General features: G+C 40.1%; 1 protein-coding gene across 5 annotated transcripts in view; it reads right to left on the reverse strand.

Moving 5' to 3' along the window:
• Window positions 1-506: 506 nt before the first annotated feature.
• CSPP1 (centrosome and spindle pole associated protein 1) overlaps window positions 507-16,079 on the reverse strand; it is a 77,002-nt gene continuing 61,429 nt past the window's right edge. For 3 of the 5 annotated variants that reach the window (XM_075583803.1, XM_075583792.1, XM_075583813.1), the window contains 9 exons: window positions 15,944-16,007; window positions 15,377-15,506; window positions 14,800-14,942; window positions 13,782-13,925; window positions 13,193-13,236; window positions 11,603-11,666; window positions 4,673-4,773; window positions 3,090-3,243; window positions 507-1,792 (listed from right to left, as the gene is read on the reverse strand). In XM_075583803.1, coding sequence (XP_075439918.1) covers window positions 1,563-1,792; window positions 3,090-3,243; window positions 4,673-4,773; window positions 11,603-11,666; window positions 13,193-13,236; window positions 13,782-13,925; window positions 14,800-14,942; window positions 15,377-15,506; window positions 15,944-16,007 — 1,074 coding nt within the window. In that variant the 3' untranslated portion in view covers window positions 507-1,562. The remainder of the gene's footprint in view (window positions 1,793-3,089; window positions 3,244-4,672; window positions 4,774-11,602; window positions 11,667-13,192; window positions 13,237-13,781; window positions 13,926-14,799; window positions 14,943-15,376; window positions 15,507-15,943; window positions 16,008-16,079) is intronic. The other 2 variants (XM_075583798.1, XM_075583811.1) reach the window with 2 other exon arrangements.

Raw genomic sequence — 16,079 nt, forward strand, 5'->3', positions numbered from 1 at the left:
CAATCTCTATTCACAGCATTCATAAGGCCGAGCTCATACACTCCGCTCGCTTGTGAGCGCTTGCCATGCCGCGCGGCTGTAGTCCAAGTGTTCTGTGCACGCCCCTGGAAAGCGAAGTTCAGGCGATGGGGGGCGTGGCAGGGGTGCGGCCGTGACCGCCGCGCCAAAAGACAAAAAAAAAAAACTTGTCTTTTGAAAACGCGGCCACGTCAACTTGCTACTTTGCCTGCAGGCGCACAAGCAGTAGGAGAACTCAAATGCCAAACAGCGAGAGTATGCTTGTCGCACACGCAGCAACTCTCGCAGTATAAGCTCGGCCTAAGGTACAGACATTATTGAAGGTATTAAATATGAATGTTGGACGGAAGAAACTTAATTTCATACTTTTTGACAAGCACTCACAACACAATGCTTCTAATCTTTACAGGGGTACTATGAGGGCATGTAGGAGTAGGCTGGCATGTTGGCATGGTAGCCACTGAATGAAGGGAAACATTTACACGTCATGGTAACAAAATATAATTTTATTGATAAGCATCTCAAATAATTCCATTACGTTATAAAATTTAATTGACTAAAATATCCATACAGCCAACATAAAAATAAAACATTAAAATAAACCAAACGATAATGGTTTCAGTGCACCGCGAGGTCAAACAAAATGTGAATGGTTTTTATATATATATATATGATAAAATAAATAAATCCATGTACTGATATTAATAGAAAACAGATTTAGCTAATGCATGGTCTATGATGTAAAAGAATTATTGTGGTTATATAATGAATGAATCTTTCATTAAACATAACATATCCAAAAGGTGTGACCTGGAATATTTATATTAAAATGTATTTATTGCTTATTCCTGCAAATGAATAATTATTTTTAATTCTGCTGTAAATACAGTAGGCCGTGTTTCTGGAAAACACCTGAAATATTTTTTTCAATGGTAGTTAAATCCTAATGATGGGGAAATAAGTACAGGTTGCATTCAAGTATGCTAATCATTGCTTTTTAATCTATGCTGCTTTAGGCGCCAAAGGATTCCGGCCCATATTCACTAAGCGGTGCTATTCCAGTACCGCTATCCACTTTGTGGCCCAATTCAAGTGACACCTTAACACCCATTCCTGCACCGGAAGGTGTCTTAAAGGAAAGCACCGCTTGGTAATTATGAAGCTTTGAGCATGAAAACAAGCGAGTACTTGTCACATACTTGGGAAAAGTGTTAACACACAACATAGATTACGGGGGATTATTCACCCCCTGCAGCAGCTGCACAATACATAGAACAGTACATATGAACAGTGTCAGCACAATCATTTTTGTAAACCAAAAAAGGTTAACAGTCTGTTTTACAGTTCTCTCTAAAAGCCACCTCACAAAATACATTGTTTTATAACAGAAATCTCCTGACAACATAGGTTTTGTTTCCAATGAAGGTACATTTAAGTTATTTTATTTTTTACATTACCCTTAAAATCAAGAAAACAAGTATGGAAAGTGCTTCAGTGACTAACATTTTAGTTACCATCAAAAGACACACATGTATTTGTGACAATTACCCATGTGCAGTTGATAGGCCCTGCCAGTTGAAGGTTAAGACATTTTCATTAGTAGGTTTGTCCTGGGTCATCTGGCCAGCCATAAACCTTTTCAGTGTCTCTGATGTTCCAGGGCGCAGCCAGGGATCAGTGGCTACTGTATCCACAGAATAAGGTCTGTCTCCTGCTTTTGTAGGGAAGAGTTTCAGAATGTCCTCTGCATCTCCTAAGGTGTCAGGATAGTCATCTTAAATCAAAAAACACCAGCGTTAGCAAACAGCAACAGAACAGCTTACAGACTTTATAAGAGAGAAGGCGCAAACCTCTTGTAGAGTTTCGATTAAAAAGAGAACAGTGCCACCTAAGGGAAAGTAGAAGTGCTTTGTTCATCTAGGTCACTGCAATTCAAATTCTTGGATAAATCTTCCAGGTACTGAAAGGAATTTTGAAGATACAAACTTTACAGCAATTTGGTCACCTGGGTCTTAAGTTTGCAAGAGGTTCATCTTTGTAACCAATGCATTTTTAAAGGTGTGGTCCTGCCTAGGGTTTTTTGCCTTTATGTATGACGCATGAGGTGGCTGGAGCTTAACCGCGTTAATTTCAGCTCCAGCATCCCTGGCTGGATAAACAATATGTACGTTTAAATCTCCCGTGGCACGTGAGTTAATAAGCAGCAGCCACGTCATTGGTCGGGGCTTCGTATTGCCCTGTGTGCCTCAGGAGATTTAAGAATCATGGAGCACAGGCAGTACCAATGGAGTTAAGCATGTCCGGAAGCAAGGGGTCCCTGGGGCTGAAATGAACGCGGCTCAGCTCAGGAGACCCCTTGCTTCATACACATTAAAACATATATTTGCTTGGAAAGTTTTCTGTTTATTTTAATAATGTGAGAAAGTAGTCTGACTTACTTTCTGAAAATGCTTAAACAGGCTCTCACCCACGCCTCCCTGCCACCTCTTCCCCTGCTGATGGTGTTAACCTATTTAATTTAATACTGACTAACCTTAAAACTGGCCTCACAAATCAAGCATCCCAATAGCCTGCACTCATGGCTATTGTCCCACAGCCACAGTCGCTCCTACCAACTATTGTGGCCAAGCACTGCCATCTACAGCACTTATTCCCTCACCTGCTGTCTCTGCTAGTCTCCCATGATACCACTTAGATTGTAAGCTCTACGGGGCAGGAATTTCCTTTCCTATTGTCTGATTTTGCTGCACTTCTTGTATTATTATAATTCCCTGTACTGTATTCTTTGTGAAGTGCTGAGTACACTTTTGACGCTATATAAATAAAGATATACAGACAACAATTTAATTTATGATCGCATAGTTGGTCTCCTGTTACAAAACAATTAGCATCAGATTTGCAAAACGGTGTCAATATTTTCAGGATAAGCACCAGAGGCAAAAAGAAATGGGACATATTGGCCTTTGTCACCCTTGGAGAAAACAGTGTTGCCATTTTAAATCCCCTTGGCCCTAACCAATATCAGCATTGATTCTTCTATCCCCAGTGACATAAAGACACTTCAATCCTACCCATGCTTAATGAGCTCTTCTGGAGATTGCTGAGTCTTCTCAGTCGCTGCTCATTTCGGGTTTGCAACTCATCAACATTGAGGCTGGAGTCTGAATGCACTGAGAATCTGTCAGGCTGATGAAAGGGAATGGCAGGCACATGAGGAATATCATTCTGTGGATAGAGCATTAGTGGTCACTTACATCAACTTCTCCAACCTACATTACCTCTACACCCTAAAAATGTATCTTCTGTAAGATGAAGCAATAGAATATGATGTATCCTTTCTGCACACTAATGCGTCGCCCACAAAAAATCCACCCAAAACATTCTTGGGGAAATTAAAATATAGCTGCTTATCCCTGACCCCATCTAACCCTTTACAAACACAGCAAATGTGTAGAAGTATTACTGTGACGGTGGGTTGTTGACACTATATAAAAAAACTGTTAAATGCACTTTTCAGACCCACAGTCCTTTAGTGCTGTGTAATACACGCTAGTGTCCTTCCCCCGAAGAAGCAGGGGTTTCTCTACTAGTTCTGCATGAAGTAAATGGGGACCTGCTGCAGCGGCAATCATTGGCAAGAGAAAGAAACAAATTTGTGTGTCCACCAAATAAAAAAATAAGAAAAAGTAACCGTTTCCAAACACAAACGGTTTTAAAAGATGTACTTTTTTATGTCTCGGAGGCCCTGTGCAACAGGCGGAGGAATTTCAAGCAGCAAGAGGGGGTTATTAAAGAGAGGACGTCTGATGAAAGTTTGTATCATGTTAAAATACATGTTTCTATTCTTGCCTAAGGTGTGGCCTGCATTTTGTGTTAACAATAGCAACCGTGATGCATCAAAGAGCTGCATTTTATCGAATGCTGCTCAATTAATGATCTCTAATCTGAATGGGCAGCCAGATAATATTGGAGTCTTTCGGCCCTTCGCTGCAAGAGGAACATGCAATGCATTATCGACTCAGGCAGCAAAGGGTTAACAGACTCTTTACCCTTTTGGTAATAAAAAAAAAAAAAAGAGGCCTAACTAACCTTGTAGCATCAATCCAATGTGCTATGGTTACTGTCAAGGTTCTTTATACGGGAAAAAACAGAGTGTAGCCAGACAATGACATTGCTGAACACCAGTGAATTCTCCATCAATCTCTGTTAAAGAACCTGATCAGTTTTACTTATATGCACTCGAAGATTTCAAGGAAAGGTAAAAAGAACTGGCACTACTAGATTAGATTAGAAATTTTCAAATGTCTTGCTAGGACAGCATCTTAAAAATAATCCAATGCATGACATATGTAGCCAAAATAAAATGTGACTATACTGTAAACACAAAATAATACAGAATTGAGCAACTGATCTTTTATATTTGGTGCAAAAAGTCTAGATTTGTGTACCACAAAGTAGCTACATTAAAAAAATGACAAATAGCCAAGTATCTTGCTGCTTTTTGAACAGAGAATCCGTACACACTTGAGAACCTCTTCATTGTAAGAGGGACCTTTGATTAGCTTTCTTAGCTTTCTTTAGAATAGCATGAACAGAAATATATTAGCTAAAATAATCTCAATCCTTCGAAGTATAGAAGTAAGAAATCTCATACATCAAAGTCCAATGCCTTCTTGTGTCTTCTCCTCTCTCTTGCTGATGGCTGAAAGTCTGGAGGCTGCTCCATGAAGGGAGGAAATGGCTCGCCATTTTCTCCTGGGAAGGAAACAAAAAAAGCCGAAAACAGTTCCAATAGTATACACCTCAACCATCTTAGAAATGGAACACATTCACAATAAATAACGCACATTTACCATGCCTTTATCATCAATTTCTTAAAAATATCAAATAATGCTTTTTTTTAATTAATTTATTTTTAGGAATGGGTTACTGCTGCATTTACATGGGACAGCTTTTAATAATGTGGACTACAATTTAGTCATAGTACAGTAGATTACCAATGGAAATGTTAATTTTCCGCTAATTTTATTTATCCTGGTCCCTCCATGAGTGCATATGACCATAGGGATTATGTACACCTTAATCAGTACCTGGCTGTAGACCACCTGACTTGTTGAGACCATATAAGCGCCTCCACCTTCTGGTCTTCAGTCATTTGAACATTTAGCCAAGCCCAACCTATTTCCTTACATACCCAAGAAAAAGAGCTAGATTAAAGAAACAAAAAACCCAAACCAATATACAGTAGGGCCCAGCTCATACGGCAGGTTCCGTTCCTACCCCTTCTGCGCACGCGCAGACTCGGCCGTCCCCCTTCTGAACATGCACGAACTCGTCCGTCCCTCTTCTGCGCATGCGCGGACATGGCGGCCCCCTTCTCGGAACCGCCATATTGGCGGATCGCCAAGAAGCGGGGCCCTACTGTACTGCGAAATCCTCACAATTTTATGTAACAAAGGGTGGGGGAACCATGCATGCGCCATCATGGAGGGACCAGGAGAAATGTAATTATCGGTAAGTTCCCAATTTCTTTTTCTCTACCATCCCTCCATGGCAGCGCATGACCATAAGGAAAGTCTCAAAGCAGTTCCCCCAAATAACGTGTGGGTCAAATTATAACGAAGCGGCTGCCTGCAAGACTTTTTTTTCCCAAGTAGGCGCCTGCTTAGGCTGATAAATATCACTTGTAATGTTTGGGGAAAGTTATGCAACGACACCCATGTTACAGATTTGTTCTGGGGAGGCGTCCTGTTTTATTGCCCATGATGTGGCTACCGCTTGGGTGAAATGAGCCTTAACTGAACTGAGCTACTCCTGATGACATAAGCTTCCTGATTGTTTTGATCCATCTGATATTGCTGCTTTATCCTTGTTCTGACCTGTGAACAGGAGATTTTTAGGATTTGTGTGGGGGAAATAAGAGACTATAATTTCTTAGTTGATATAAAAGGGGATACTACTTTAGGCCGGGAATTAGGTATTGTTCGCAGCACAATTTTATTCTAATAAAACGCACCGTATGGAGGGTCGCAGGATAAAGCTCCCAATGCACTGGCTCATCTTGCAGAGGCTATTGCGGTTAGAAAAACTGCTTTCATTGATCAGCGCCTAAGATAGAAAGTCCAAGGGTTCCTATGGTGGTATGGGATCCCTGAATCTGAGCTGTATTTTACAGTACCTGTTGCTTCGATAGAATCTTGAATATTTTTATCATTTGCAATTGACTCTTGGAAAAATATTCCCAATGCTGCTACTTGAACTGTTAGGGAGGAATAGAGACCTTTGTTAAAGTCTCCTTTAAAAAATTCTAAAATATTTGACATAGAAATGGATTTTGGAAAAATGTGATTGCTATGGCATCAATCTTTGAAAATTGATCATACAATTTGGAGGTGACCGGTCGGTGTACCCCATGTTCTTCTTGGCCAGTCTGGGCCTATTACAATGACATCTATGCCCTGGCATTTGAAGACACCAAGCATCCTCTGGATTAGAGGGAATCAAGGGAAAACAGACTAGAAGTAAATGCCACTCCCAAGCAAGAGCGTCGACTCCGTTTGCTTTGAGATCGTGATAACAAGAGAAGGTCCTGCAATTGGTATTGTGTCTGGTAGTCATTAAATCCATCTCTGGCACCACCCATATGGCCATCATCTGCTGAAAAATATTCTTGTTTAGTGACCATTCCACTGAATATATCCTTGTTCTACTTAGGATGTCTGCATCCGCATTGTTTCTTCCTGCAATGTGTATCGCCATGATGGCTGGTATGTAGGCTTCTGCCCATTTAAATATTCTTGAACTCTCCTTTGCTGCAGCTATGCTCTTTGCCCCTCCCTGATGGCTTATATAGGATATTGCAGTCATATTGTCAGAATGGATCTTGACTGGATGGTCCATCAACAGATGTGAAAAGGCCATCAATGCTTTGAAAATGGCTCAGTTTTCCAAAATATTGATTGGAAACTTGGACTGTTGATGACCATGATCCTTGGACAAATTGATTGTGTAGACTGGCTCCCCACTATCCTGTGTTGCTCACATCTCTTAACAGAACCCATTTTTTTACAGCCAGATTCCTACCCTCTCTCTCCCGGCAGTGAAACTTATGCTGATATGGGGTCAAAACTAATTCCATAATACACCTGTTCAATCTTTCAGGTCTAAGACGGGACAAAAGAACCCCACTTTTTTAGGAACCAAACAAAATAGAAGAAAATCTTTGACCTTTTTGACATTCCTGTATTTCCATAATCACTTTATCATATTAGATTCAACAAACATCGCTGAAGGGCTCTTTGTTTCTTTGGTTCTTTGGAATGCTTGTTGGCAGAAAATCTTTTCTGAGGAGATATGTGCATAAATTATATCAAATGACAGTGCTGGATAATTTGGAGTACCCAGCGATCTTGTGTCATATGGATCCACCTCTCTGTGAAGTGCCTGAAACTACCTCCAACCACTAAGGGGTCCAGGGAGAGGATCACATGGGAAGCCGATTGGCCGGCCCCAGACTTGTGCCTTCCTCTAGCAGAATATCTGGAAGATTAACCCTCTTGCTTAATGAGAAAACGTGGCCCTCTGCCTGTTCTGGTATTACAAGTGTTGTTTCTGGGCCTTAGATGAAGAGGAAAATCTGGGGCGCTGATCTAGGGGTAAGAAAAGAACCTTTACCCCCAGATATTCTGGTAATTATTGCCTCAAGTTCAGCACTAATTAAGGCCTCTCAAAAGAAAGGAATCGAGATCAGTTTATTCTTTGATGAGCCCTCTGCCGCCCATGGTTCACGTCAAAGAACTCTGCACCTGGCTACTGATAGAGCAGAGTATCTAGCCAGTAGGTTGGTTGTGTCTGAGAAGTCTGAAATAGGATGGTAGTCCTATAGGATTTTCTGTCAAGATATTCCAGATTCTAAGGATTCTTGAACCTTAGATAGCTTTAACGTCATGGTCCTTGTGAGATATGCAGTAGCTTTGATGGTCTGTAAGTGACTCAAAGGGTAGAATCAAGCCTTGTAGAATATAATGAGGAAACGTTGTTCTTCTCGAAAATCCTATTACTGCTGCATCTACCTTGGGTGGATTTTCCCATTATTCTTTGTCGTCTGACTTAAAAGGATACATTTTATTGAATTTGTTGATCGTTACATTTTCTCTGTGTGAATACTTTTCATTCACTCGAAATCAAGACCCTTGATAACCTTTGTAAATGGGGAACGCTCTTCATTTCTTTTTTGTTCTATAAAAATATTGTTCAACAGGATTAATTAGTCTTTTTCTTCCATCAGTCCGAGTGTCAATGCAATTGCTTTTAGAAGTTTCTTAATGCCATCAACAGTGAAATTGGAATGATAGTCCTTTCTTTCTTCATCTGATGAGTATTGAAGAAAAACGTCAGATATATAGATATATATATTCTCTCTCAGAATCATCACCAGAAAGATCCGATAGTACCTCATAAAACATCATCTTGGGCGCTTACCAGATGCCTGAAAAGCTTCTTATTTGGCCGCATTGAAAGATTTCACCATTAAATTCTTGAAACATGTAAAAAAATGCAGTCATGTATGATGGAGTGCAGCTTTTCTCATACAGAAGTGACATAACTTGCCAGGATGACCCACAGGCAGCCCTTTCATTACAGCCCAGGCAGTTAAGGGGCTTGGATTTCGCAACACATTTTTTAGGTCTAACAACTACAGTAAGTAGGTCTTCCCTTAAAGATTCAGGATTCCGTTACTGTCAGCAGGAGAGGAGGGAGTTAAATTAGACATGGTAAGAGGGAACAAGACAAGACAAGGAAGAAACAAAGATGATCCAGCCCCAAAGATAAACAGAGTCAGACTCTGATCTGACCCCAAATACCTCTTAACAGCGTGTGAAAGGAGATGCATTTTATGTTGCTCTTGGTAGGCAGGCTCTTCCAGATCACAGACAGTGTCTTCCCCTATAACACAATGACATCATAAGTAGCAGATGTCATGACGCGCTAGGAGAACGCCCTCTAACATGGGCCGCCGCACAAGCAGTGAGAGGAGGCATGGCGGCCCGGGACAGCAAATAAAGCGAGGAAACCTTAGGTTAAGGCCTACGCGAACATCCTAGGATTATCAGAGGCGGTGGGATAAGAAACTGCCCCCAGCTGGAAAAAATGTAAATACTCTGCGGCAGAATCTTGTCACCCTGTATGAGAGACAGGGAAACAGTACATGGGTGAGAGCGGCACGGTGGTGGCTCATGGATGAGCTCCTAACCGGTGGTAAACCGGAGGCAGCTCGAGCGTGGCCTTAAAATAGGGGGGAGAAGAGAAATCTTCAGTGTGTCCTCCACTCCATTGGGAGACACAGAACAACTGACTGGAGACCAGACGAGGTGGAGCTTATATGGTCTCAATGAGTAAGGTGGTCTGTGTCCTACCTCCAACTTAAGGTGCATATCATCACTATGGTCATGCGCTCTCAGAGCAAGGGTGGAAAAAACATATTTGGATCTTATTTTTGTTACGTGAGGCACAAGAAGATGACGTGGCTTGACCAAAAATCACAAATGTGTTAGATCTCAATTGTCCACCATAACCAACTTATGTTTGGGGGCAAAGACTTTAGTGCCCTTATTTCCCCACACAGAGAATTTGAAGGATTCTTTTGTGGAACCCAATATATGGCATTCATTCACAGTGATTTAACCATCTTATTGCCAGATAGGCCAGTGATTACTGATTTATCAGAGTAAAGGGCTTAACTTTCCATTCTTTGAACTGGGAAAACCTAGTTTGGAAATAAATGGCAAACACCTTAACCACTACTCTATTTGTTATCTGTAACAGGAGCCCCCCATTCATGGCTTCATTAATCACAATTAAATCAGTAATTGTAACTGTTTATACCACAGATGAGTAAAATAAACATAGAGGTTTCCATAACAGCCCTATAATTAAGACATGAAGACAAATTGCAACAAAGCATGCTATGTACAAATGACATAATTAAGTTAATGTGTCAAATTGAAAGAAAAAAGGGTGGTGTTTAGCGCACTTCAGGATTACTCGTGAGCAATTTTTCTTCTTTTCATTAAGAATAAATGTAAGTATGTGCACAGAAAAAGGAGCATCTCCCAATATACTCTCAAAATCTTCAATAAGAAACAAGGGTTTTGCTGGGGAAACCCCTTACTTTCTATCCAAGTTAAAAGGTGTATTTCAACTAAATGACCCCACTTTTTTCAGCATAGGTGGTAACTAGGGGCTATCCAGAGCTGAACCCCATTAATTTTAGCCCCCCGGGGCCCCCTGCAACACAAGATATTTGCCTCTGTAGCTGCTCCCGGAAGCCGCAACAAATGACGTTGCAGCTTCCTGTTTATCCGCATGATGCGGGAGATTTAAAATGTAATTTTGTTTCCGTAGCAGGGAATGGTATCGGAGGTACCGTCAGAGGCAATTATCTCGAGAAGCAGGAGGTACCCAGAGCTGAAACTAACAGTTCAACTCGGGAGACACCGCACACAATGTAAAAAAAACAGGTACGCAGAACCACACCTTTAAATGAAGCAACGTGCTCAGAGCAGGAAGATCTCTGGGTATCGTTTTTTTCTTCAGTTACTTAAACATTTTGACATGTGTTCGCTTGCCTGGTTTATTCTGCTTTTGAGGAATCCAGTTGTTCGGGTTCTTTAAACCCTTTTGCTACCAGAGGGGCCAGCAAAGCATTGCAGCGTCACTGACAGCAAAAGGGTTAAGATGTTACAATAGCTGAGCAACACAAATATGACATTCAATCAAGTCAGAGGTTCCCAACTGCAGTCCTCAAGGACCACTAACAGGTCAGGTTTTAAGGATACTCCTGCTCAATCACAGGTGGTTCAGTCACAATGATTGCACCACCTGTGCTAATGAGAGGATATCCTTAAAACCTGACCTGTTAGCGGTCGTTGAGGACTGCAGTTGGAACCGCTGATGCTGCTGCTCTGTTTTGTGTGTGGCACTTGTGAGTGACTGCATTACTTACAGAAGAACATGCATGATATACATTACAAGAAAGTCAGAACTGAATGTCTATTCACCAAAGTCTCACACGTTGAAACAATGATGCAAAAAATGCTCCAGTTTTATTAGAGAAAATGGATCCAACTGAATACAATGGGATTGATTTTCCTTCAACATATCTGCCACGTTTATTCTGCTCTGGGTTTGCAGCAGAGCTACTTTGAGCATAGCAAATGTGGGTCTATTAATCCATCAAAACCGTCATGGAATCCCCATTTCTTCTAAAACAAGAGGCAATGCAGTCATTTCATTTTGTATCTTATTTTAATATTTCAGACTTGCCTTGAACTCTCACTGCCATGAAAGACACATTCAAATATTATTTTTCATTCTGTTTTGAAGTATGATGTTTCAAGATAGGCCAGAAACTCTCAACTCATGTGTTGCGCTTAAACCTTCACAATACTTTGTAGACACAATTGTCTATAACACCACGGGTAGCACTATACAATAATAACAATTGTTTCTTACCTTTCCTCCGATTTCAGAAATCTGGATTTAATACAAACAGACGAGTTGTATGAAATAGCAATAGCCTTACCTATAAATGCGCTCTCCGACTCCAACAGGGACGTTTTCATCAGATCATTTGAATGGTCCCTGAACTACATTTAAAAAATGAAGAAGAAAAAAAAACAGATTGGGGGGGGGGGGAAGGAAAAAGCAAATTATTTTATAACATTGGGCCAAAAAAAGCAAGATATGATTATGACATAATTATTCATTTCAGTAGGATTCCCTCTAGAGTCCTTCTGAATACTGTACAGACAACCCCTTGAAAGTTTTTTTTTTAACGTTGGAGCTGCACTTTTCTAGGACTCTAATCTGTGTGTGTGTGTGTGTTTGTGTACGTACACACATCTATATATTCACTTCAATAAAACGAGCAATTCTTTGCACTGTTCTTTTTTTTTCTTTTGGGTTACATTTATTACTCATGAAACACTTGTAGATTCATTATAGGTTGTAATACCTTTCAATTGCCTAGCGAGAGTGTGAATCACAGAACCAATCACACCTTGATCCAGCGTTTACTGCCATTAACTTGAGTGGCAGTAAGTGCTAAATCAGGGTGCTATACCCTGTATTAGCGCTTAGTTTATATCAGTCAAAGAATGATAAATGGCCAGCCATACAAACTTTGCCTGGCCTTAGGGGGTACATGGTGGCATAATCACCAATGTCAAAAAGTAAACTATGTACATACTGTATGCACCTATTTCAGTTGAATAGATGCCATGCTTTCTGATTGAAAGGAACGGATATCAGCAAATCAGGTCCAGTGTACATCAGCAAATCAGGATATCAGACAATTTATCTTAAATTAACAAATAAACCTACCTTAGACATTTAATGTGACTTTGAACTGTGCATGTAATAAGTCATATGGGGTGAAATACTGGTTCAGTTGTGCAGTACATGTTTATATTCTCTTTTCCATAACTTTTTATTCGCATCACATACTGAAATTTTACGTACATGTATTTTGTCTATCTGTATGGCAGCAAAAATGCCTTTTTTGCTCCATGCTATAGTATGTAAACCTCTAATTCTTACATTATTTACATTTACCTTGCCAATGGGCAGAAAGACTCCCTGTTCGGAAGGAATGTGATGATAAAAGCTATTTGCAGTATGTAGTTATACTTTTAACCGTTCACGCCAAAATATTTTGTCCCTTCCAGTAATTTAATCAGACATATAAAATATAATATTATTGAAAAAGCTTATCCTCAATGTTTAGGTCTACACTTTCCAGAATTGTTTTATGCCAATTTAACCACCAAGTCTCCTACCAGCTGTAGCGGTAACTAGTAAATATATACATGTCAGCAGGTAAGTCTGGCCTAGTTCTGTGGTCATCTAATGCAGGGGTGCGCAAACGTTTCCCTGTGCGCACCCCTGCGGCTGGTGCCCATTCCCGGGTTACCATGACGCACATCGCTGGAAGGTAAGGCATGTATTAGTGTGTTATAGAGGCCTTGCGCGGTCCCGCGGCATTTAATTTAAATGCCTTGGGGGAGAGCACGGGACCTCTATAACTGCCGCGCCCTCCCTCCCCCCCCCAGAAAATCTTGTGCCCCCCAGTTTGCGCATCGCTGATCTAATACACAGGCTACAAGTTTCTTACCATCCCAGTGTGGCGCAGAGTGTAAGCAGGAGCAGCTTCAAAGTCTATTAAAAAAAACATATACAATATAATATATAAGTAAACAATTAAATCAATTAACTAGATGAGAGGTACAAAAATACCTATGGAAAAGCACATTGAACCAAATTTGAAACTTACTTTGCAGTTTCAGTGAAAATGTCACATCGTTAAATAAACCCCAGCATAGCAATACAGTTTATGTACTGGTTTCATTGAATGAAATGCATTATGTATTGTGTCATATTTTGCATTATTAACAGATCAATTGCAGACTGATAGTTCTTTAAGTTAAGCGTGTATACATAAAGAGCAAATGCGAGAGGCATTGCAAGTGCTGTACACACTATTAAATATATGAAGTACTCTCCAATCATTTACAAAATCCCCTTTATATCTCATGGTCATCCTTATAATCATTGAGTATTATCAAACACTTGCAGATCCCCCCCCCAGCACCTGGGGCTTTTGATAGTGTGACATAACCCTCATCTTGTGTTGAGGTCCTTGCACACATGCACGCAAAGTGCAGTTTGAGACAATGAAATAAACAAAGTGACCATTTTCTTACCGTCCGGCATCCCAGGTCTCTTTTTCATTCTATTTAAGTTCCTCTGCTGCTCCCTTAGCAATGCCTGCTGCTGAATCTCTAATGTTTGATCGTCCTTTGGAGGATCGGGGTACATATGCCTCACACCTTCACGGGTGTCTGTATCTGTTTCATATACAACATGGAAATATAGTTGGGCATTTGGAAAGTCCCAAAAAACAGAATCCTTTGCGAATTTTCATTTAACTAAAATCTGTACAGGCGCTTTGGAAACCAGAAAAAGAAGAGCTGCTTTTATAACATCTTCCTAATGGCTTTCATTTTCCAAACATCATAAAAGGGAAAACAGCAGATCTGACTTAATTTATACACAATCAAAGTGACATACGCCAACGTGAGACTTCTCCACTAGTTCCTTGCTTTCTGTTAACCATTGCTTCTCATATTATATATATATATATATATATATATATATATATATATATATATATATATATATATATATATATATATATATATAGTGTTCGACAAACCTATACATTTACTCGCCCCGGGCGAGTGGATTTAACATCGTGGCGAGCTCCTATTGGCCCAAGCAGCACACGTTTGGTACTAGGTGGCGAGTAGATTTTTTTGCTCGGCGAGTAGATTTTTTGGTGATTTGTCGACCACTGTATATATATATATATATATATATATATATATATATATATATTTATTTTTTCCCCAATAATCCTTGATTACATAGGTATACGTTACTGAAACAAAAACTGTCAATATTTTCAGAACTCTCACTACAGATCATGGGGAATATAAAAAAAGGAAAAATAAAATCTATATTATTCAATAAACAAGTCAACAAACAACACATACACACACACACACACACACACAAACGCACGCACATACTGAATACATTTAAAATAATTGCATGGTCTATTTTCGCAAGTTCTTCTCTATGCAATTGCTACAAGGGTCTATAACACAGCAAGTGCGTTTCTATACACTTCATTAGCAGCACCCTGATTGGCATTCACACCTCTGTACTTAAGGTCATTGAATTCCCTGATGTTCTGCATGTTGATAGGGTCTGGTCCCTTTAAGGATGGCCTTCGCACAGTAGCTTGCAGTCTTTGTCTGGCCATGTCAAAGACATCCACAGGATTTTTCTCTCTCCTTCTGCTAAATGCAAAAACAGAATATTGAGGCCCATATTTACCAAGCTGTGCTATGCTAAAAGACACCATGAGCGATTGAAATGACTGGGCTGGAAGCCGTGTCCCGGTGCCAGAAGTTGCATTCGATTAATAGCTCATGCAGAGTTGGAAATAAATACTTAATGCCATTTCTGTCAAATGAAACCCTGAATAATCATTTTCCAGTCTTCTTTCCCCCCCCTGGAAATAGCTTTTTACTGCAACTTATTTCACACACGTTTTCAAATGACTTATTACTGAACCTCGCCTTTTATGAGTGACCTTTATTATTATTAACCCTGCGTCACACCCATGTCTTTGTGTTAACGGATATATATGTATGTGTGTGTGTTACTGATGCTGCATGTTACTCCACTGATTTACCCCCGGTATGAAAGATGCATTTAGTGGTGTCCTTACCCACTCATAGAAGCTGCAGAGGATTCATCGTCTCTGTCCACATCCAACAGCCGACCCTCTAAACGTCTCTGTTCACTTCGCAGTTGCTTTCTCAACTCGGACAGCTCGCTTATTACACTTTTCTTGTCATCTGATATGTAACACCGGAACAATGCTTATTCACATCCTACATCAACTTCATAACCAGAACAACTTCCAATAAGGGGCTGTTTTAGCTTTATTTTCTTTCAATACCTTTTTGACACCTTAAGAATATAACCAAAGCTTAAGTTGAGGGTACAGCTTTTCCGGTTATTATAAAGGTTACGACATAAATGTTTCTGCCTGCATTATATATAATTACTATGTTGGTAAAAGCGCTGGAATTTTAGCAATGAAAAAAATATTACAATCAAGAAATTCTAAACTTATTGCGATTGACAAGAGTCCCCTAAATTTGGAAGACAATCGGGTATCAAATGGGGATAAATGCTTTACAACCATTTAGCTGAATTAGCATACACTACAAGGCAGGGCAATTGATGTTTAACTGCTGTTGATCATGTCTATGTTTTTAATAATATTTACCCGCCCGCAGCTGGTTTCTTCTAGCTGGGACAGGGGGAGAAACAGCCCTGGACTGCGGTCGATCCTAGTAAAAGAAAAAAAAAAAAAAAAAAGTTAATGGCACAAAATACTGCACTAAAGTATTATCAGACTATAA

This window comes from Ascaphus truei, chromosome 2 (assembly GCF_040206685.1).
Source record: "Ascaphus truei isolate aAscTru1 chromosome 2, aAscTru1.hap1, whole genome shotgun sequence".
Taxonomy (NCBI): domain Eukaryota; kingdom Metazoa; phylum Chordata; class Amphibia; order Anura; family Ascaphidae; genus Ascaphus; species Ascaphus truei.